General features: G+C 39.6%; 1 protein-coding gene across 5 annotated transcripts in view; it reads left to right on the top strand.

The window, feature by feature from the left end:
- The window catches only part of cadpsa (Ca2+-dependent activator protein for secretion a), a 152,105-nt gene that overhangs the window by 68,811 nt on the left and 61,209 nt on the right, over positions 1-22,085 (top strand). For all 5 annotated transcript variants that reach the window (XM_061069906.1, XM_061069907.1, XM_061069904.1 and 2 more), the window contains exons 10-13: positions 2,435-2,543; positions 5,384-5,596; positions 14,242-14,378; positions 17,637-17,824. In XM_061069906.1, the coding sequence (XP_060925889.1) occupies positions 2,435-2,543; positions 5,384-5,596; positions 14,242-14,378; positions 17,637-17,824 (647 nt within the window). The remainder of the gene's footprint in view (positions 1-2,434; positions 2,544-5,383; positions 5,597-14,241; positions 14,379-17,636; positions 17,825-22,085) is intronic.

Raw genomic sequence — 22,085 nt, 5'->3', positions numbered from 1 at the left:
CTGTGTGTCCTGCACCAGATGGGTTAAAAGCAGAGGTTAAATTTCCCCTTGCATGAGTGTGCCTGTGCATCTGTGCATGTGTGTGGGATAATAAAATGAATCTTAATGCTCAGTTGCAGGAGCACAGTGCAACTGACCAGGGTCACCGCTGCTGTATTGGTAGCTAATGGCATTTTATCAACAGGTTTGAAAGTACAGTTTGCGTTAAATTACACCTTGAGAAATAATGAATGGAGCAAACAGCTCACTATGCTTGTCCTGAGGATGGAACTGAAGGGATGTTGTCCTCAAAACTCCATCCGCTGACAGTATGAATGTGTTTTGCAGATGATATACAAACACTTGCTTATTTTATATTTGTGAGGGGAGAAGTCCAAAGAAGGAAATTATTCATTCTCCAGAGATCATTAACATGCACGGTCGAATTATATATTTGGTTTGAAAGTTCCGATTTACGGTCATGTTGAAAGAGATGGAAAGACAAGGAAGCTGCTTACTATATTGAAATACATTCTCCATGATAATTCCTTCAAACTAAACGATTTAATTTATCAACTTTAAACCCATATAATTGTCAGGACCGGATGTTGGATGTAACACATATAAACCAGTCATTTACAAACTCCCTATATGTTGTGTTTCGCCATGCTAGCAAAGTTGCTTGGGACATTGTTCACTTGTTCTTTTTCACTCCACCACTTGGGTCCAGGCTGAAACATCTAAAAAAAAAAAAAACTATTGTATGGAAAGCAGTGCATACTTACTGTGCACAAAACTGGCATCAATTTGACTTTTCTGGCACATGCATATATAATGCATTTGCGATACATACAATCCAGACAGTTACAAATGTTGCGTTACAGACTTTCTCAGACATTGGCAGTTGAAACCCTGATTTTGCCTTTAGTCTTGTCTTTGGTCTTAATTAAAATTTGACCTCAAGAATAAAATCTGATTTGCGGTAGTTCCAAAAGAAATTAAAAAGTAAGTCAGGCTTTTGATTGACAGATAATATTGGCAGCAGATGCGACCGTGGTCAGAAATCACTCCAGCTTCATTGGGCTAGAGCAGGGGTTTTCAACCGGGGGTCCGCGGCCCCCTGGTGGTCCGCGACGGCATTGCAGGGGGTCCGCGAAATTCGATTTGATATTTCAACACATTTCCTGATTACTCTTAAATATCGTGAAAAATATCCAAAATAAGAAAAAATGTTTAAAATAATATAAAGGTGAAGAGGGGAACCTTGAAACCGGCTTGGGGCTAGAAACTGCCAGAAAAATAAATTGGCATAATAGCCAAAACAATTGATTGCAATAACAGTCAACTTAACCACGTTCGCTGGTTGAGAAACAATTTCTTAGGAGAGCTCTAAGACTTTCATCTATCCAGTAGCAGTTCTCCCGACAGAATGAATAGACACAGAGATGCAGTACAACTACAAACTGCATTTTAATTTTTTTTTCAATTCTTTAGCACTGAAAATCAACCGTTTTGTTGTTTTTTACAAAGATTTTTCTAGATTTGTTTGAGGTTTTTAAATAAAACCAACATGCAAAACCAAATGTTAAAACTTCCTTCTATCCACACGCACGCACGCACACACGCATAGGCACGTGCGCGCGTAGGCACATCAGTGGGCCGCGGATTACTTTCTAGTCAGAATGGTGGTCCCTGGTACAAAACCAGTTGAAAACCCCTGGACTAGAGAGAGCTATGTAAAATACCTTTACTAACATTGTTACATGATAAACACAAACATTAACTGTCTTCTTCACTATGTCTCACCTACATTTAAAATGAGCCAATTCCTCTAAGATTCAGTTAGCAGTCCCGCCTATGTAGTGACAACACACCTATAACACCAATCTACAAGCTGATGCACACAGTTAATATTCCTCACACTAATTTTTCAAGCAGCACAGCAACACATATTTTCACAGGCAGATTTCACCTTTAAATAATTAAAATAAGCAACAAACAAAGCAGCTACACATGTGTTGATGCTTATTTACAGTGTGTTTGAATCATCTTTTTGGTTTAGCCATATCTGCCTCCTGCAGCAAAGTTGGAAAAAACGTGCCTCATCATGGATTTGTGACATGTATTGTGTCTTTCTCCATGGACAATTAAATAAAGTAACAATAACAGTATACAATTCATCTTGTAATATTAAGTATCATATAAATAATTGATTATTAAAATATGTATTGATCTTGGTTTGACAAATTTCATTCGTACCTTAATATAAAAAGTTGAAGGTGTTGTTGCTGCACATTAGAGAGTTGTTGTGTAAGAATGATTAATTCAAGGAAGGTCTCCTGAGGACCACTTGGAAATGTGGCAGTGGTTGGAGGTAGGTCAACAGTTAACATCTGACTTAATAGAATATGATGCACACAGCATGTAATGCTCTGTCTCTGTGTGATTGTTGCAGGTGAGTCAGTATACCTTTGCCATGTGCAGCTACAGAGAAAAGAAGGCCGAGCCTGTGGAGCTGCTGCAGCTGGACGGCTACACAGTGGACTACACAGACCCCCAGCCAGGTAGCAATAACACTTTGACACAGCTGTGCAGTGAAGGACGAGTATCACACTTTGAGGTGATTTGTGGACAAAGCCACAGCCACAGTTCACACAGGTGTGGAACTAGGGTTGCAAAATTGCGGGAATATTCAAAGTTGGAAACTTTCCATGGGAATTAACGGGAATTAACAGGAATTAACGGGAATATACGGGAATTAACGGGAATTAACAGGAATAAACTGGAAATGTTGTGGGTAATTTATACTAACTGTATTTACCTTGTCAAATACAGACATAAATATAAACATTTTGTTGTGTCATTTGAGCCCTGAGGAAACTTTGGGCACTTGACTATATGCTTCTGCATCGTTGTGTCATTCTTAACACAGGTCTTTACACAGTATTTGCAAATGTACACAGCCTTTCCTTCTACATTGGATGGGGTGAGATGTCTCCACGCATGAGAGAGTGCACGTGGCATTGTTCTGTAGAAGATAAGAAAAAGTTTGTAAAAAAACACTAATGCAATGCCAGAGATATAAATAGTTAGCCAAACAATTGGAATTGTCTGTAAAAATATTTTACAATTGATGGATAAATTAATGGAAATAGGCTGGATGAACAGATGAACAATCCTCAATAAGCAGGCTAATATATTTTCCCCAGTAATATCATTAAAACTTACCTGACTAGTCACGACACTACAGCAGGCCTCAATAGCCCTGCTGTAGAGTGAAGGATGCTGGGAGTTATCTGTGCATGTGATGGAAGAATGCACAGTGGAGGGTTGAAATGCAACGTGCAGAGTGTGCTGCATTCCATACATCTTTAAAATAGAGTTTTGAATTATGTTTTTATTGCTCAGCGTTTAATTTGCATAGTTTTTTTTTTTTTTCAAAATTCCCGAGGAAAGTTTCCGGAGAGTTTCCGGAAATTAACCGGAAACTTTCAGCCCCTTTGCAACCCTATGTGGAACACACATGTTGTCTGGTTAGACCTCTTCTTCATGATTGTATGGGTATCTACACTGTGCTTGATTAGCATCACTATCCTGTTAGTTTTGCTGTGCCTGTTGGGATAGGAAAGCATACAGTGCTCTACTTCTACTTCATGGATCAGATGTACATCATATCATTCCATTTGTTTTTTACCTGACAAGAGCCAAACGTATAAAAAGTAACAACACATCCATACAAAACAACATCATGGTATATAATGGGACTGATGAAATGGTCCATTTTACAATCTAGTATCAGTTTTTTAATCACAGTTTATGCAACCCAGTCTCATTGGAAACAATATATTTCCTTTTGTAGGCTGAGAGGAGCTTTGTTAATCTGTTTTTTAAAATCATAATGAAACTTTATGGGCAATTACCAGGCATGGACCACAATAATTTGTTTAGCATCCTTAAATTATTGAACACATTCATTATACTGTGTACTTGTTTTTGTGTCTCTGTCCTCATTTGTTTGTTGTTTCGATTTTAACTAGTACTTGTGATTTTATGCTCACTTATTTAACTTACTATATCACACTAAACTCTCTAAAGCACTGACTGGAACTGTTTCCATCAGTCAAGATTTCTTATATCAGATGGTGATGGTGAAGATGATACAATGTGTGTTGTTTCATCATGGGGCATAGATAAACAATGTGAATTTCTTGTAGTGTCCTTGCATGTTTTTCTGTATTTTGTCACATATCAGTGTTGTTTATGCTGTTGTACGGGGATGTACTGGGGGGTAAATGCACGTAAATGCCGTATGCGTACCTTTTTAAATGCAACATAGAATTAACATACCTTTTTATGGTGGTTACTCACTTGTTATAGTCAGATTTTTAAAGTTTGTGTCAAATTCAACATTCAGCATTACATGACAGTTCAGGACACAACCTTATCTTGCCACGCCCCTTATCACTGTTGCCTGGCACCTGACCCCTGCTCACCAGACTCCTTAGTCACAAACATTGTACGAGTAAACTAAACCTTATTATCTAATTAGTATGTTTAACATGTTTAAGGAGGCTTTTTTTCTCAGGATGTTGGAGGGGGAGGCGCCCCATATTAATGAGCTGCAACTAGTTGCAAATGGTGAATGATGGTTGCTTGTTTATCAGTTAGTAAGATTAACAACATGCCTGTGTGAAATATGATGAGCTAAATCAGACGTCATTTGAAAGACGCTGTTACTGGCTGCTTTGGTCTAGGCTAGCTTTCTGAATCATATGCTAAAAATGACATTTTATAATTAATTTCCAATGATACCGGCTGATCATTCAAGTGGCCATTTTCACAATGAATGCACTCTGTGTTTGTTGTAATGTATTATTACTACACAATACCACACCCTTATTGTTACACATGCGATTATTTAAAATCTTGATTTTATTGTTTGTATGCAAAAATCTTGATTCTGAGAAAAGTCCAATATTTCTAGTGGAGAAGATGTATAAAGTAACATGAAATTACAACACTCAATTAATGTAGTCCCTCAAATTTGTATACACTAACTGAGTGACTGTACTTTGTGAAATTATATCATTGTTTACCCCATATCAGAACAAATAAACAACTAAAATAAGATTAATAATAATGAAATGCAAATAAATTTTTAATTGTTCTATATTGGATTTCAGTTGTTCTAGTCTCCTAGACTATATAGTCTCTTATAACAGTCGGTGACTGGGTAAGGGTGAGGTTCATCCAACATTTAAATAACATGGTGACAGAGCTGACTGAAAATTATAGTTTACCCACCTTTTTTTTACCACTACAGCCCCGCTGAAGTATGAACACAAATAGGAATCTGGGATCAAGATAACACATAAATCAACCTCCTCCTTTGTTTGTCTCTCAGGTCTGGACGGCGGTCGGACATTCTTCAATGCTGTCAAAGAGGGTGACACTGTCATTTTTGCCAGTGATGATGAGCAGGACCGGATCCTATGGGTGCAGGCCATGTACCGAGCTACTGGCCAGTCACACAAGCCAGTTCCTCCGACACAGGTCCAGAAACTCAACTCGAGGGGGGGCACGACACCGCAGCTCGATGCACCTATATCTCAGTTCTGTGAGTTTTTATCTCCGATTCTTCTTTGCCTTTTTAGCTCTCACACCACATTGATGCTTTGCCAGGACATGACTTTCAGATTTTTTTATTTGCTAACTTGATGATGTACCATTCATTTTAGTTTGCTGATTCACCTTTCTTATTAAGCTTTATACAAATATTGTATACCTTGAAGGCCCCTGTCATGCCAGAAACTGGCACCTTAACGTGAAAAGTCAGCATAGTTTACTCTTGTCTGTTGCAGCCACATTTAACTTAGTGTTTTAACATCAGTCCTATTGTAGCCTGAGAAGAGATCTTCTATTAAGTCTTGAATCACACTATAATATGTGAAGAATGAAAATAAGTGTAGGCTTTTCTTATTATCACTCACAGTTTCTAGTTCTTTCTCTTCATGCTCAATGTCTCACTCTCCAATGTGCTGTCGTCCACACATGTTTTACATATTAGCTAATGAAGTCATAGTCTGTCTTCTTCCTGGTTGTGTACTGTATATGTTTTCAACTGCTATTGTTATTCTTTTCTGTGTGCTGCTTTGCTGTTTGTTGTAGAACTGCTGTAGTGTTAAGGTGTTGGTGGCTTTGCTGTGTGTCTTTATGTTTCTCTGTTTGTTCCTTCTTCCTTTTCTTCCTATTCTTTTTCTTCTAAACCCTGACCCTGCTATCTTGTAGTTGGATTGGAGGGTAAGTGCTTTCCTCCACTTGCTTTCTCTTTCCTTCCTTTGTTATCTGTCGCTCCTTCTCATTTAGTACCGTTCTGTGTGTTAGTAAATACATGAAAAACAATAGTGTAGGTTCTTTGCAATCTGTGTGCAAAAATCATTTTCTTTGGCTGTGTTTCTGTCTGCATATTTGAAATCTGTACAGGAGTTGACTAAACTAGTATTAAAATACACACAAAATAGTCAATCAATCAATCAATCAAATTGTATTTGTATAGCCCATATTCACCATTCACAATTAGTTTCATAGGGCTTTAACATGGTGTGACATCCTCTGTCCTTAACCCTCAACAAGAGTAAGGAAAAACTTCTAAAAACCTGTTTAACAGGGTAAAAAGAACATAGAAACCTCAGAGTGAGCCCCATGTGAGGGATCCCTCTCCCAGGACGGACAGAAGTGCAATAGATGTCAAGTGTAGAGGAAAACATAATCAGGATAAAGGTTTTAGCAGCATTGATAAGTATGAAATAGTGTGTTCATATTTATGTAAAGTTTGGTTTTGATTATATACAAATGTTTTATGTTTTAAATATTGGCCAGCTGCTGAGAGAGCGAAGACATGGCAGTGTTTTAAAACAAGCTCAAACTTTCACACTGTTACCAGGCAAACATTTAAAGTGCTGCACTTGATTGTAGATATTAACAGAAAAAAAAAATCCCAGAAAGGGAAGGACAGTACATAGAACCTGTTACACAGCCTGTTCAAAGTAGGAAAGATGCTCAGGTGTTTATTCCACCTTGCTGTTAGTTATAAGAGATATGAACATACAATTGATGCAGCGGTGAAGACCCTGGAATGACAAATGATGCCTTGTAGTAGGCTTGTGATGTTCTATCCCATGTTTGGTTGTGATGGATGAACTGTTGGGCTGTGTCAGACTTTGGAACTAAGTGGAGGAACTTAGCTGAGAGCATGATAGACAGCCCCATGGCGTATAGTCCATCGAGTGCACATGCATAGGAACAAAAAGTCACAGTGCCAAATAAGTGGTGGCCCCTCGATATCCACCAACAACCCACAAGCACACAGGGACTTGAGGAGAATAGCTACTTTTGCTGTATCAACGTCCTGAAAAAAAAAGCAGTATTGTATAGCTAGTGGTCATGGCAGCTAGTGGGGGATTGCTGCACTGTTCTCTGTCCCACTGAAACCGTATGATAAATGAGACTTTGTTTCAGAGCCAGAAAAAATCAGCCCTCCTCAACCAATGGCCAGCATTGTGAAATGACAGTGTCGGCCAAAGCAGTCCATACCTGAGACGCTGCTGCAGAAACGGACCCCTAAGGGGAAAGTCCAACTACTAGCCCCCCGGGAGAGACAGCATCTTATCCATTAAATCAGAGGGCTTGCAGTTGCCAAGGCCATGCAGAAAAACAAGCTGGTGTACCATCAGAAAGTCAAAAAGTTTCTTGCTGAAGTATGCTCTTCTGTTTGGTGTCATGGTTTCCCCCATTTTGTGACAGTGACAAATAACTTTAGCTTTGTTTGCTGATATGATAGACAGAGGGACCGTTTCCCCTCCCGCCTATTACTCTGGAAACACACACACAACAAGTGGTGGAAGTATGAATGCATATTTATGTCTCAGTCAGAATTCAGACTAAAAACAGCTGGATTCAGCTGCATGAATCTGTTACTCCATCTGGATTATCAGATGAATCTGCTTCAATCAGAGGCCATTTATTACTCACACAAAAACTAAAAGTTTCATGGAAAATTTCAGCAGACTCTATATGTAGACAACAAAAATGCACAATGCAACACAAAATTTCCTCAAAAGACAATTGCGTCAACTTGCCTAATTAAAAAAATAAAAGTGCTTCCTGTGTGCAGTAGTGTAGGTGAATTTACTGAGTGAGCTGTTTTTGACACAACCACAGGAATCCCACTGAGTCCCACCAGCTGGTAATTACCAAGTTAAAAGTGCCAGTCCATGAATAATACAGTGTGGTTGGTGCACAATTAAATCAGGCAGCAATCAGTCAATGTTACCAAATAACTACTTGCAGCTTCACACCTGGCTCAGTGCAGTGAATAATATAACATCCCACCCACGCCTCACCCCCCGACCCAAATCAAAATAGACTACATTAAAACACTGTAACAAATAAGAGGGAATGAAGAGTTTTGTTTGCAGCTGCTGAGAGGTGAAATGGATCTTCACAATTGACTCTCTCTCACTCTTGGGATGACTTAGAGTTGAATTTGTTTTGACATATTTAGTGCTTGATCATAAATGTAGATTATAATAATGTCATGCCAAGTTATTTTTCAAATTATTTCCCCCTTGCTTCTTCTATCAAAGCAGTCTCTGTCTTATTCCTTTATAAATACAACATGATTAATTTTTCCGAGAGTATCCTCTTATGGAAATAAACCTTAAGAAAAGGAAATGTTTTCATTTATAAATCATAGGCTTCCTCCACATATTTGTTTGCATCAATGTTTGCAGATAAGTTACAGTTAATAATTATAATTATAATAACATTAGTTGTATAGCACTTATCGTAACGAGGTTACAAAGTGCTTCACACAAGAGTCCATGGCAAAGTCTAGTTCAGACATGGGCAAAGTACGGCCCGTTGGGCTTTTTAATCCGGCCCGGATTTTTGAAACTAACAATTTTGTAGCACTTAAATGGCACGTACTTATTGAACTTTGTAGTTTTGCTTTATTTTTGAAGAAATCATACTTTCTTGATTCTTGTTGTTCTGGGTTTGAACCCTGGGGGTTGAATGCACTTATTGTAAGTCGCTTTGGATAAAAGCGTCAGCTAAATTAAATTTGCCCGGGAGTGCGGTGTATAGGGCTTGAAAGGGCACTTGATCTCCCTTCACTTTTTCCCTTTGCCCTGTGAGCCCTTCTGTAAAATGAGAGGATCAAGGAAACGAAAAGTGAACAATGAGTGCCGAGTGTTTAACACGGAGTCGACAACAAAATAAATGTAAATGTCTTTGTATTTATTTATAAAGCGCTTTTCTAGCCTTTTTCACTGATGTCTAATCGAAGGCTGTATGCCTGATATGCCGAGAAACTTTCGCAGTTTTCATGGAGTACAACATCAGCCGTCACTTTGCTACGAAGCATGCTAACTCGGCTAGCAAGCAGTCAACGCAAGAATGGGCGGCTGCAGCTCAGAGGTTGGCGACTAATTTACAGACTCAGCAACATTTTTTTTCACAGACAAACTGCGATTTAAGAGTAATCTACCAAGGCATGTTTTTTGGGTGGCATTCAAAATAGCAAAGGCTAGCGAGCCTTTCTCTGAAGGCAGGTTTTTGTTAAATGACCTTGCAAACAAGTGCTTTGCTACTTGGTAAAGGCCAAATCCTTTCATGTAATGATTTTTCCATGTCATTTATATTAGTTCACAAAAACACTGCATCCATCTGTTCCTGGCCTGGCCCCTCTGTCAAATTTTGGAACCCATTGAACCCCCCAAAAAAATAACATAGCTTAGGCACACAGCTATATATAACTTCTCAGAATTCAGGACAAAACCAAACCATGATGTCCATTGTAAAGGAAAACCTGCTCATGAGTGCATGTGACCTGAGACTGAAACAGTGGTTCACTTTTCAGCGTGACCTTGACCTGAAATATTATGCCAAGACAATGCTGGAGTGGATTTTCTGGCTGTCCTTGATTAGCTTATAGCCAAAGCCCAGACTTAAACCTCAACATCTTTTTAGAGACCTGTAGATGTCAGCATACATAGGCTTCCCATCCAATCTGGATCTTGAGAGGATGGGTTGGAAAGATTGTAATTAACTAATTCATGTATGCAATGATTGGAGTGATCTTACCCAGGAAGACTCAAAATCTGCAATTGATGCTAAAAGGGCCTTTATCAGACGTCTTCACTCTGCATGGGACCAAAAATCAGACATTTTGAACCCGAGCCCATAATGTTGAGTAGAGGCAACACCTGCTTAAACGAAATGGGAAACAACCCAAATCCAACGGGCTCTAAAAAACTTGGATCGGAGAGGTCCCGGGTCAGTTGACAATTAATTGTCTTAACCCATGAAAACCTATAGCTTTTTCAAAGTCCTGAACTATCTGAACTAGTTTTAATAAAATAAAATAAGAGTTTTCAGTTTTTTTTTTATACAGTTGCAAACATTTCTCATCACATGATTTCACTTTTCACATGTTTTGAATTATTGATTGTAGACTGGCAGGAAAAATCTAATGTCCAGACAGCTAAACTGAAAAATTAGTAACATTAAGAACTAACACCTGCGGTTGATCTAGTTGGAGCCATTTTCAGAGCTGAGGCAGGAGAACATGATCTCACACGAGTAGGCCTATTTCCCTATAAGAGGAGAGACCTCTGATGTTTTAACCTCAATACTGTTGAAAATCAAATTGAATTTGTATCTTCTCAATGAAATGGTTTTGGGTTAGAGAGAGGTTCCATATCAGCAGGCCATGTTCTCAATAGCCCCAAATGCTTTTGACCATCAAACCCAAGACCAGCATTGTGTCCACTGCCTCCCGGTTCCTCTCCTATGGATCTATAAATGAATAGCAGCCATCAATCACTGTCAGGGCAGTCCTTCCCCTGCCCAGACGGACGGGGTGACTAATGTCACTGCTTGTTACTGTCCAGCCCTCCCGCCTCTTCTCCTGCTCACTCACATCAAACAGACCTGACAAGCCACCAGCTACAGACCAAAGGGGCACCACAATGTCACCTTTTTAGATTTTTGGGGGGAGGGTGGAACTTGTTGAGGGGACACAATCTGCTCCCAGCATCCCGTTCTTTGTTTTGTTTGTTGATTGACAGCTGGGGTGCCTTTACTGGGCAGTGAAGAGGACGTTGGCTGACAAATCTCTTGACTGTTGTATAGCTCGGTATTAACCTCCCTCACATGTGTCCCAAGTTTGTTCTTAGAGACGGGACAGATCACAAAGTCCAAACCGTCTATTCTAGAGCAAAGTTAAATAGAATCTAATATGAGCCATGCTTTTATTGCAAAATCAAACCTTATGCTGTGTTGTTTTTTAAGTGAAATAGCAAAATCACAGCAAAAGAACACATAGCCACAACTCCATATATGCCAGATTGTTAAAACCACACAACCAAAACACAATCCTTTCCAAAGACCCCCCTCCAAAGAAAAGTCTGTATTTATATATTTGAAACACAACTTTGACTGTTCCCCAAACACATCAAATGTGAGGCAGGCAGTTAACACAGCATAGGCCAAGCAAAACCCTGTGTAAACAGGAACTAAAGTCTACATTCATTTGACATAGGAAACAAGGCAAGACAGTTTGCCGACATTTTAAAGAAAAGCCTGAATCTAAGATTATGATATAATGGACTTTAAAAGGCGCATTACATTTTTTAACCTCTTCAAGATCACACAGTTGACACTTTCTCTTTTCCTCTGGATATGAGTGGAAGTGTCTGGTTTCTTTCGCCAGAGGCAGGATACCACATCTCAAGTGAGCACAAACAGAGCTCAGGTTAAGGGTGACATGGTGCTGATGGTAAATACACTTTTTCAAACTGTTCATTCTTAATTTTGGTTTTTCTCTTTAGTGTTCAAATAATATTGTTTTAATTTCATCAGCACTACATAATCATTTGTTTGTATATATGGAGAAATGCTTTCCTACATATTTTGTAAGCTCCCTTGCCCAAGAATGTTTTTTGATAATTTTGCATAAAAATTGTTTGGTAAAACTTTTATTAAGCATGTTGGTTAAACTATTTCATGGTTTCAACATACCATCTTGTTGATGTACTTCACATGGCTCCCATGCCATGTCACTCCATACTGGATTTATGTGGCCATTGGGGGCAGAGTGGAGGATCTGTGTGTTAGTAGTCCAGGGTGGTGTCAGGGCTAGTGAGTATTTAATAGTCTGATGGCTGTTGGATAGAAACTGTTCCTCAGTCTGGATGTCCTGCATTTCACACCTCTGTACCTTCTGCAGTGGTGCTCCCATAGCACACAGTGATACAGGTGTAGAAGTTGCTGAGGCTCTTTGGTGACATGCTGCATCCCCTAAGCCTCCTCACAAAGTACATTCGCTGCTTTCTTAACCAACTGGGTGGTGTTTAGTGTGAAGCTGATGAGTTGCAAGATATAAATTCCACATAAAAAAAAATCTAAAAATGACAAATCCAAGACAATTGAAATAGAGCTACATCACTTCTCCTCTTTATTGATGTGGCAGCCAGCAAAATGATAAAAGAAAACGATTCTCTCAATTTGAACCCTGATGTAAACATAACACATAAACAAGAACTCAAGGGGAAATATGCCATCACATTTTAGGTCACAGATAACGAAGAATGGTTGAATTTCAGGCTGCTATGTTCTTTGCCAATTCCCATTGGGGCAATCTAGAGTGTATTACGTTTTACCACTGCATTTTAATAAGGCCAGTGGGAAAAAAACTTACTAAAAACTTCTGTTTGTCTCCTTTTTTAAAGGTTGTCACGACTGTAACCAATCAATGTTGAAGGATTTGCCAACTGTGGAAGTCATACCAAAAAGTTGTTGTGTCAACTGTATACTGCATAGGACACAAGGGAATGCAGTTTCTTGTGTCACAAATCAGATACTTACTCACATGTAGTGCAAGTGATGTTGTGCAAGGTATTGTTGAATCATATCAATAATTACTGGAAATGACAATCACAGCTTGTGAATGTGGTTGTCATCCACCAAAATATCCTTTCTCTGCTGCCATTTTCATGTGCTTGCCAATGTGCTGGAGGCCCTTCACCTTTCACTACATTGGCAAGATGGCAACTGTTGAGAGTGAGAAGTGCCCATCACATTTAAACTTTTAACAATTTTGCGTGAATCATCTGGATACTGGAGCTGCTTTCAGACATGCACTGGCTCTGGAGATCCTCCGCAGTTTCTCTGAACGCAAATGTCCAAGTGAGAGCGTGGAGTTTCTGCAGACTGCATTTAAACATCATGAAAAATGACTCGTCAGCATTTTGTGCTCAGTACAACACGAGACTTGATGCTCAGTCAGGACAGTTAAAATGAGCGGAGCGACACGCAGTCATGATCCGACACCAACAATTCATAACTACACACATGATCTTAAAAATGGAACAAATTAACGTGAACTAGTTCAATTTTCGAACCATGAACTTAGTTAAAAATTGTACAAAATTAACTATGACCGTGAACTAGTTAATTTTAAATGTGAACTGGCATAACACTGAATACAGTACCTGTGTGAGCATCTTTTCTCTGTGATGAAGATGAATAAAAACCCACACAGGAGTCTTCTCACTGATGCACACCTTCACTTCATCTTGAGGGTTTCCACAGCACAGAGCCTAACCCCAAACATTAATGAACTGACAGCAAAGAAAATGGGGGGCTGGTGACGCTTCTAAAACTATAGGTGCACTGCTATATGAATTACAAGAGTTTTGGCAATGCTCACAGCCAAGTGCAAACCCAGTCTAGTCACTTGTCAAGTCAGAGAAAAATTGACTTTAAAAACCCAGAGCTGTGTAGAATAAAACTGAAGTGTATGGAGATGAATGCATGAATATGCATGGTCACAAACATACCCTCAGATCTTATAACTAACCTTCAACCTCTAGATCCCCCTCACCTCCTGAAAGATGTCTGGAAATTCACCTTTTCTATACCTGGCAACCTGCATGATGGGCCTATAATGTAATCATTTGCTAGACACAGGACCACATTTTTTCTATATGCTTATAGCATCTCTCATTGTAAGAGTGCTTTTGATACAACATTAAAATAAAAATTACACACACACACACACACACATTCATGAGTGTTAATACATTTTCACAAGGTGACCTTTATTATTAACTTTCAACAAGGCTCTGACATTTGACAACTGCATTTGTTTTTCTCTTCATCTCTGTCCTCATTGGATGGGTAAATTGGTGTGTCTAGATGCTGATCGAGCCCAGAAGCATGGTATGGATGAGTTTATTTCAGCCAACCCCTGTAACTTCGACCATTCCTCGCTCTTTGAACTGGTGCAGCGCCTAACTCTGGACCACAGGCTCAACGACTCCTACTCCTGCTTGGTAAGGAAAAGTTTTGTGCTCATGAATTCATTAGTGCCCACAGAAGTAATGGAAGTATGAAAAAAGCATTGTTAGATTGCTCTTGTCCAAAGGATTTATATTTCTAATGTATAATGCACAGAAAAAGCTGGAGGAAATTCACTGAGAGAAAGTTGTTGAGTTGAGTCTGAGCTGTTACTAAAACACTGGTACTCTTCAACATCCATTTATAACTCAGCTTTTGTCTATTCAATGTTTTTGCTGTTTATGTATTTTGTACTATTATGATTGACAAAAATTATCCAGTGATGAAAATTGGGTCAACACATCATAACACACATTCAGTTTGTGTTCTGACTACACAGTACTGTGATTGTAATTTTCTTGAATGACTGCACGACATTTACATCCAGAATCTTCTGATATTTTGTGGGATCCACCCTTTCACTGTCCTTGTTCATCAAACACATACCTGGTAAAAATGCTTAGTTTGAACTTGCTTGTCCTCCGCACTTTCCAAAATGACTCTGACTTATTCAGATGTTAAAACATTAGTTTTGAAGTCACAGTTAAGGTTTCGTTCGTATGACTTTTCCAATTTAGACCTGTTGGTGCCTAGTGAAATGGTGCACCACCATTCCTGCTTCAGCTAAACCTGACACCTGTGCCACACTGGCTGCTGTTGCGTTGCAAAATGGCTGCGGTATGGCATGCTTTTCATTTCCACGCACATGTTAACAGATAAGAACTGCCTTACCTGTTCAGCCGCTGTTCTGCCATGGAAGTCAAGCTGCTCTTCTAAAGATTTGAGGTCTCGCCGTTTTTTTCTACACGCGTTTCACAGCAGAGCTGACAGACAAAATGATCCTTCAGCACAGTTTTAATGCTTATCTTTCGAATGTGTCGCAAACATAAAAATATAAAATGCACTCCAGCATTTCTGTTGACTGCATCCATTCATCTTATTTTTAAATGTTTTTTATCCCGAAATATTTGCAGAAGCAGAAGATGCTGGGTGTGTAGTAAGGCACACCCTAATATGGTTGAAATAGCACTTGTTAGCTTCAACTGCAAAGGATCATAATGTGTTTCGTCAATGTGCACTTCTGCTTAGAGTTATTAAAAGTACAGCATTTCCATTAAGTAAAATTAGCATGTTAGAGTGTTGAGCTGATGCATTATTGACGTGAACAGAAGGGTGTTACTGCAGACATCGAAAAAGAGATTTTTCATAGTTTTATCGTGAGGGAAGATCAAGGGAACTCCCTCTGATTATTGAGGTTCAAGAACAATGACCTAATTAATAAATTTGTCCACAAAAGGACGTGATTGCATGTATTTGGCAACAGCCCCTCCCCAGCGGTCACTACCTGCGGCCTCAGGCGAGCTGCTCTACATGGAGAGGATGAGTTCGCACATGCAGCAAAAGTGTTCATACATAGAGAGTCCAATGTGGATGATGGCCTCATTATGTCTTCCATAATTGAAGCTGTAAGCTTATTCAAAGCAGCACAAGGTATGTCCAACATACACCTCCGCAAGATTACCTGATTATGCTAAGGACGTGAAGGACCTTGACCTAGACTCTCTTCCAGTGCAGTGCAGTCTAGGGTTGAGCTGGGACCTGAGCAACAAAACATTCACCTGTCAGGACGCCAGCACCAAGGAGCCCTTCACCCACAGTTGTGCTTGCTACTGAACAGTGAACAGCTTGTCTGATCCACTCTGTGTAGTGGCACGAATCTCCATACAAGAAATGTTTCTACTTGCAACACTTGCCTTGATATCATTAACTGGGATCAGCCTCTCCCAGCTCAAAAGTAAGCGGAGTGGATCACTTGACTTGGAGGGATTCACTACAAACTCTCCACCATGGAGACATCACTATACCATGAGACTCTTGCCCAAGGACACTTCGGAATGCAGATGGGGAAGACTGGCCAGAACTGCCGACTTTCTGGTTGGAGGAGGACCGCTCTACCCCTCAGCCACAGCCGTCCCAAGGACAAGGCCAAGTTAGCTCATACGTCAGTCGATACAGCGCCACGTCTTGAGCTAGGAGCAGCAGTCAGTCCAGTCGAATTCACAAAACTGGTGTCCAGTTTGATGACACAATGTTTTACACCAACAGCAAAGGCGTGTTGGGTTATATTCACAATGTCACTCACAGGTTCTATGTATAGGTAAGTAGCAGATTAGATCAGAAAGTTCTTGAGCCCTGAGCAGGTGTGTGTACGTGCCTACCAGCCAGAATCCAGCAGATGTAGCAACCCGAACAGTCCCTGTAGCGTTGCTCTCAAACACCAGCTGGCTCACCGGGCCGAAGTTCCTGCTGGAACCTACAAAACAAACAAACCAAGGGATGCATCAGGATACATTTACACAAGTGTGTCACCTGTAACAAGCTCAGAGATAAGACAGCCTTTTTTTGGCTGTCTTACCTACAGAAGGCTGACCTCCCTTCAGATTGGATAAGTATGGAGCCTCCATTCACCAATGTAGTCATTGACGTATTTGACCCTCGGAGTATCTCTTTTCGCAGCAGCCATTTTTTCTGTCAACCAAGCTAGATAACAGTATGGTTTGAGATCTCTATTTTTGAGCAGCTCCATCTGCCTGTGTATGCCTTTGAGTAGGTTCATTTGTAGTAGATTAATGTCAATAATAACTTGAGAAATTATTTTCTGCTCATATATCAATGTATTTCATAAAATGTATTTATATTATTTAAAAGTCACCTTTGTATTGATTTCATTTACAGTTTCACACTACAATAAAACAACTTGAATAAATCAAAATGCTCGTTCACATTTAAGACACACTTTATGCTAAATACGACCTCCTCCTCACTGATCCCTGCTCAGCAACACTGCCACTCACGCCCTGCTGCCGGTAACTTGTCACCACCCCCCCAGCCTCCACCTTTTAGCACTGAGTCCAAACATGGTTGTGGTAAATGGTATTCATCGTAAACAAATGTATCTTGCCTGCTACGCCCACTGTTTTTTTCACGTGTTCCCTGTTTTATCTTAGCATGTTGCTTAGCTGATCTAGGGAACATCCAAAGAATGGAGTCATCTGCACCAAGCATAACTGTATTCGCATTGTGCATTAAAGTGTTCCTGATTTAAAGTCAGTTAAGGCCTAATGAAATAACTAAGTTGTGAGTGTTTTAAGTAGAGGGCTGCCTAGACCTTTGTACTTGGCAAAATGACTTATTATGAAACTTTTACCTCATCAGATGTTTAACTCAGCAGTGCTCATGTGTGTTGCCCACAGGGCTGGTTCAGTCCTGGTCAGGTGTTTGTCTTGGACGAGTACTGCGCCCGTTACGGTGTTCGAGGCTGCCATCGGCATTTATGTTACCTTAGCGATCTACTGGAGAGGGCGGAGAACGGAGCCATGATTGACCCTACCCTACTGCACTACAGCTTTGCCTTCTGCGCCTCCCACGTGCATGGAAACAGGTACGACTGCCTTGTCTTGGCTCTTTCGCTTCCCCCCACAGTTAAATATCTGACCCTCCAACTCATTCAGATTTAAGTAGGTTTTTTTTGCATGGTAATTTGCTTTCACTATGCATGTTTGCACGCTCACGTTTCCTCTTTCTTTTGTCTTTTTTCCTTGTTTTCCTTTAACCTTTTATCATATTCACATCATGCCCTTCCTTCCACTCTGCCCAAAACCCTGCACCTCCACAAAACTGCATCTAGTCAGCGCGTGTGTGAGTTGTTAAACTGGCCAGTATCTCAGGCCGAACTCAATAAGGCCCTTTTCCCATCTGTCCCTGAGCTTCCTGCTAAGAGAGAACTCAAAATCATTGAGTTCATGAAGAAAAAGGATTTAAAGTCCCCCCTTTTCTCAGGAACTAGAAGGTAAGTTATCTCATAGAATTTGAATTGCAGTCTAACAAGGGTAGAAAATATGAACATCTTCTCTAAAAGGTATGAGCCATTATCCCTTTTATTAACTTGCCAAAATAACTGCTGCCAACTGGAAATGCTGATAATTGCCTTTCACATTTTTCTGTTTTTCTTTCTCTCTTTTACCAACACAAGTGATCAGACACTCAGATGGGTTTTGAAACCAATCAGGTTAAACCTTCTCTGTTATGAATATTAACCCAAAGTGAAAGCACCTGAATTAACTGTTAACATTAGAAACAATAACAATGAAATTACAAGAACAATAACTTCCAAACAAAGTAATATCTACATGAACTTTTATGTGCTGCGCTTCCATTGTCTTTTCTTGCGTGCCTGAATCATCCTCACACCTTGATATGCTCCTTGGTTTGGTGAGAAAATATAGGTCTCCCATTTCAAATATAATTCTGCAGAGATAAAGTATTGTGGAATTAAAGTATATGCAAATACAAAACCACTAGGAAGAATACCACGTACCTCACCTCAAAGCACCCAACACAGAAACTGAGGTAGTGTTGAGATGTTAAGGCCATAGAAATACAAATAGGCATGTATGTTACATTATTGATTAGCATTTCAAAACAGGACATTGCCTGTGGTTGGAACTAACTGAAAAGTCAGTAACCCAGCCAATGAATCTGTCCCTTAGTGAAGTGCCCAAAGCACACAAAGTTTAACTGCCATTTACGCTTGATAATCAGGTCTTGAGTTCGAATAGGTCCACGCCAGCTCAGTGAAATAGAATGTGCTGTTTAAATGCACACTAATGCAGAATATGTGTTTGGGGTTGAATCGAGTCTGTTGAGCAGTACTGTGTCTACCTAGTTTGAAAAGATGTTCCAAATATTTACTTAAGAAAATATTTAAAAGGTCTTCTACAGCCTATAATAATAAACACTTACTACACAAAATAGACTAGTACAAAACAACTACTGAGGTCAACAAATGGAGAACATGCAAAGCCTTTCTGCCACAGTCCTGACAAAACCGAACATTAAAAGAGGAAGATTTATTGCAGGACTATTGCACAGGGTTCATATCCTTCAGAGGTTTATTTTTCTTGATATATAGCTTAATGAAAAAAATCATACCAGCGATGACTGTGGCTTATTTTCATTTAAATGTTCTCTTACCCTAAAATCACTATAATAAACTCTTATTTGAAAGCAGTTTGCTGAAGTTTGACGTACATGGTCACTATATTTTTACTAACTAGTCTTCTACTGACTAAAATGAGGCTTTACTACACTTAATAAGGATGTGGTTGGCTACATATTACAAAAAATGACACACCTTTGATGTGAAGACTACATCTAAACAGAGACATTAAACACAGAGGCATATTTTTAAAGTTTGTTTTAGGGGAAGCAGTTTCCAATCAGAGATCAAATGGTGTAATTTCCTAAAAGGTTGGTTGGGACACAGGAGTCTTCTGTCCTGTATTCCAGGGTGTGCCATGTTATCTATGCTGCAAGATTTACCTTTGCTCTAATCGGTTGTGATGTGCTCGGACATCAAATCTGTCAGAAAAACAGTCTGTCGTCTGCACAAGAAGCATAACAAAGACAGATGAGGGCCACTGCAGCACTGAGAGCAAGGGTCAGGGGGAGTGTTTATAAGTGCCCCCCTCCACTTGGGGCGGCACTGGTAGAGGCGGTACAGCGGTCATCCTCTAGAAGGTTGGTGGTTCGCTCCCTGTCTGCATCTATGCCGAAGTGTCCTTGGGCAAGATACTGAAATTGTGCCTAAATTGCCTTTCGTCTATAAAAAGGGCTGCCCATAGCTGCACTTTTATGAATGTGTGTGAATGTGTATTTGTGAATTGCAAAAAAAGGGTACAGTAAAGCGCTTTGAGTGGTCACCAAGACTAGAAAAGTGCTTTATAAATTCAGACTGTTTACAATTTACATCCATCCAGGCCTTTTCTGATCAGTATGGACAGATGGACAGTCCCTCCAACAGAAAGAGAAAGAAAAGCAGACAAATTAAAGACAAAAAAATGACATGTAATAGATAACTATGGAGGCTAAGGGACTAATACACAGAGTTGTGTACTCTCTGGTATCCAAAAGTTGTTTCTTTCAACCAGAGGACAGTGTTGAGCAAAGCCTATTATTAATATTTTAAATGAAAAAATCCTACTTTAAATTCACATCTAAATGTAGTTTTTCTTATGTCATAAATCCCAAAATAATGAGCGCTACACATCCAAGTACACACACATCAAACAGAGACCTGCTCTGTCAGTCCAGCCTCTGTGCCTGGAGGCTGTGGCTTGACAGGTTGACAGGTTGTCATGTGTGATGGGCCGGATGTCTCCACTACCAACACTGGGGCGTTTGGCCCTGTGTACACACCTCAACCCCCCCCATCTCCCCTCCCAATAGCCTGCTGGCCTGGAGGTGTTGGTGCTTCAAGCTGGACTGGACTGTTGCCCAGCCGCCTGCTCAAGGTGTCCATCTGAACATTGATACAGGTCCACGCTGGATTTGATGTTTTCATTCCACTGCCAATGTTCATTTGTCAACATTCCCTCAGTTATTTTTCACAGTGCACTTTAATAGATGACATACAGATGCAAATGTTGCTGCTTCTTAATGAAATCAAATGTCCCTGCTATATTGGTTTAATATCTGGCTTCCTTAACTCGGTTTGTCAGGGTGGAGCCTAAAAACATCTGCAAAAGCAAAAGTGTAGATCTGCTGTGGCGACCTACAAGAGCGAGAAGAAAGTTACATATACAAATACATACTGATGGTAATCATCAGTGATAAAATGATAATATTCAAAGAGGTTATATTAGATGCACAATATACATTTTTCTTTGATAGATATATTGTATAGTACACTATACACGCAAGAAGCAATAGAAGAAACATGAAAAAAATCAGGCGCAGACAAAATATGATTTCTGATATGCAATGTGGTTTGGAGAGATAAAAAAATGACACCATATCTAAACACTAATCATAAATTCAAATCAAATTTGAAATGCTCACTAATGTTGATTTTTATTAATCTCTACATCTATAATATATTCTAAGTTCTTGGTTCTTGACCTTCATGTTAAAAAGCTCACCAGCCAGTAAGTCAACGTTGACATTTTTATTTTATTTATTTTTTGTTAAATTTTCACTTCTGAAACCAGATAATATTCAATAATAAATAGAAATGGACATTATAAATAGTTTATACAATTTTTGAATCATTTTCTATCAATCAAGCAAATTATCAATTGAGTAATTCAGCTCTAGAACATTTAATATCTGAAATGAAAGTGTATAAAGAAAGAATGGTTCTGAAATTAACAAAGCAAGAGTAACAGTATGCTACTCTCTGACTGAGTGGAAAGGGGAGTTTTGAGATATTTGGTTGGAGATCTCATGTTGCATGGTAACCTTTCTTAAGGCCTTGATACAGATGTCTGCTGCGTGGAAGGGAGATGTGAAAGCGTTGCAGGCTTACCATCTGTCTGTCACTGATGGCTCATTTGTTCGTTTTCGTCGTTGGAGCTGTGAGGTCATCTGGTCAGGCAAACATGAGGAAGCTGCCAAGGAACAACACGTGTCTGAAAGAAAAAGAAAAGACATAGCCCCGTAGGACTTAATTAGTTTGAAATTTTCTTGTTTAATTTTCTGCCAGAATGTGAAAGGTGAGATGGCTTTTTATTATCAATTTTTATAATCACAGCTACTCCAATTTGGATGTGGGATTTACTAGAATGTCTTTCTAGTACATCCAGTGATCAGCAAAACTAGAGGTTACCAAAGACAGCTTAAATTTGTTAAAATTTATGAGCTGA

This window comes from Limanda limanda, chromosome 4, assembly GCF_963576545.1.
Source record: "Limanda limanda chromosome 4, fLimLim1.1, whole genome shotgun sequence".
NCBI lineage: Eukaryota > Metazoa > Chordata > Actinopteri > Pleuronectiformes > Pleuronectidae > Limanda > Limanda limanda.
The sequence above is the reverse complement of the archived record's forward strand: the minus strand, read 5'-3'. Positions and strand labels throughout refer to the sequence as shown.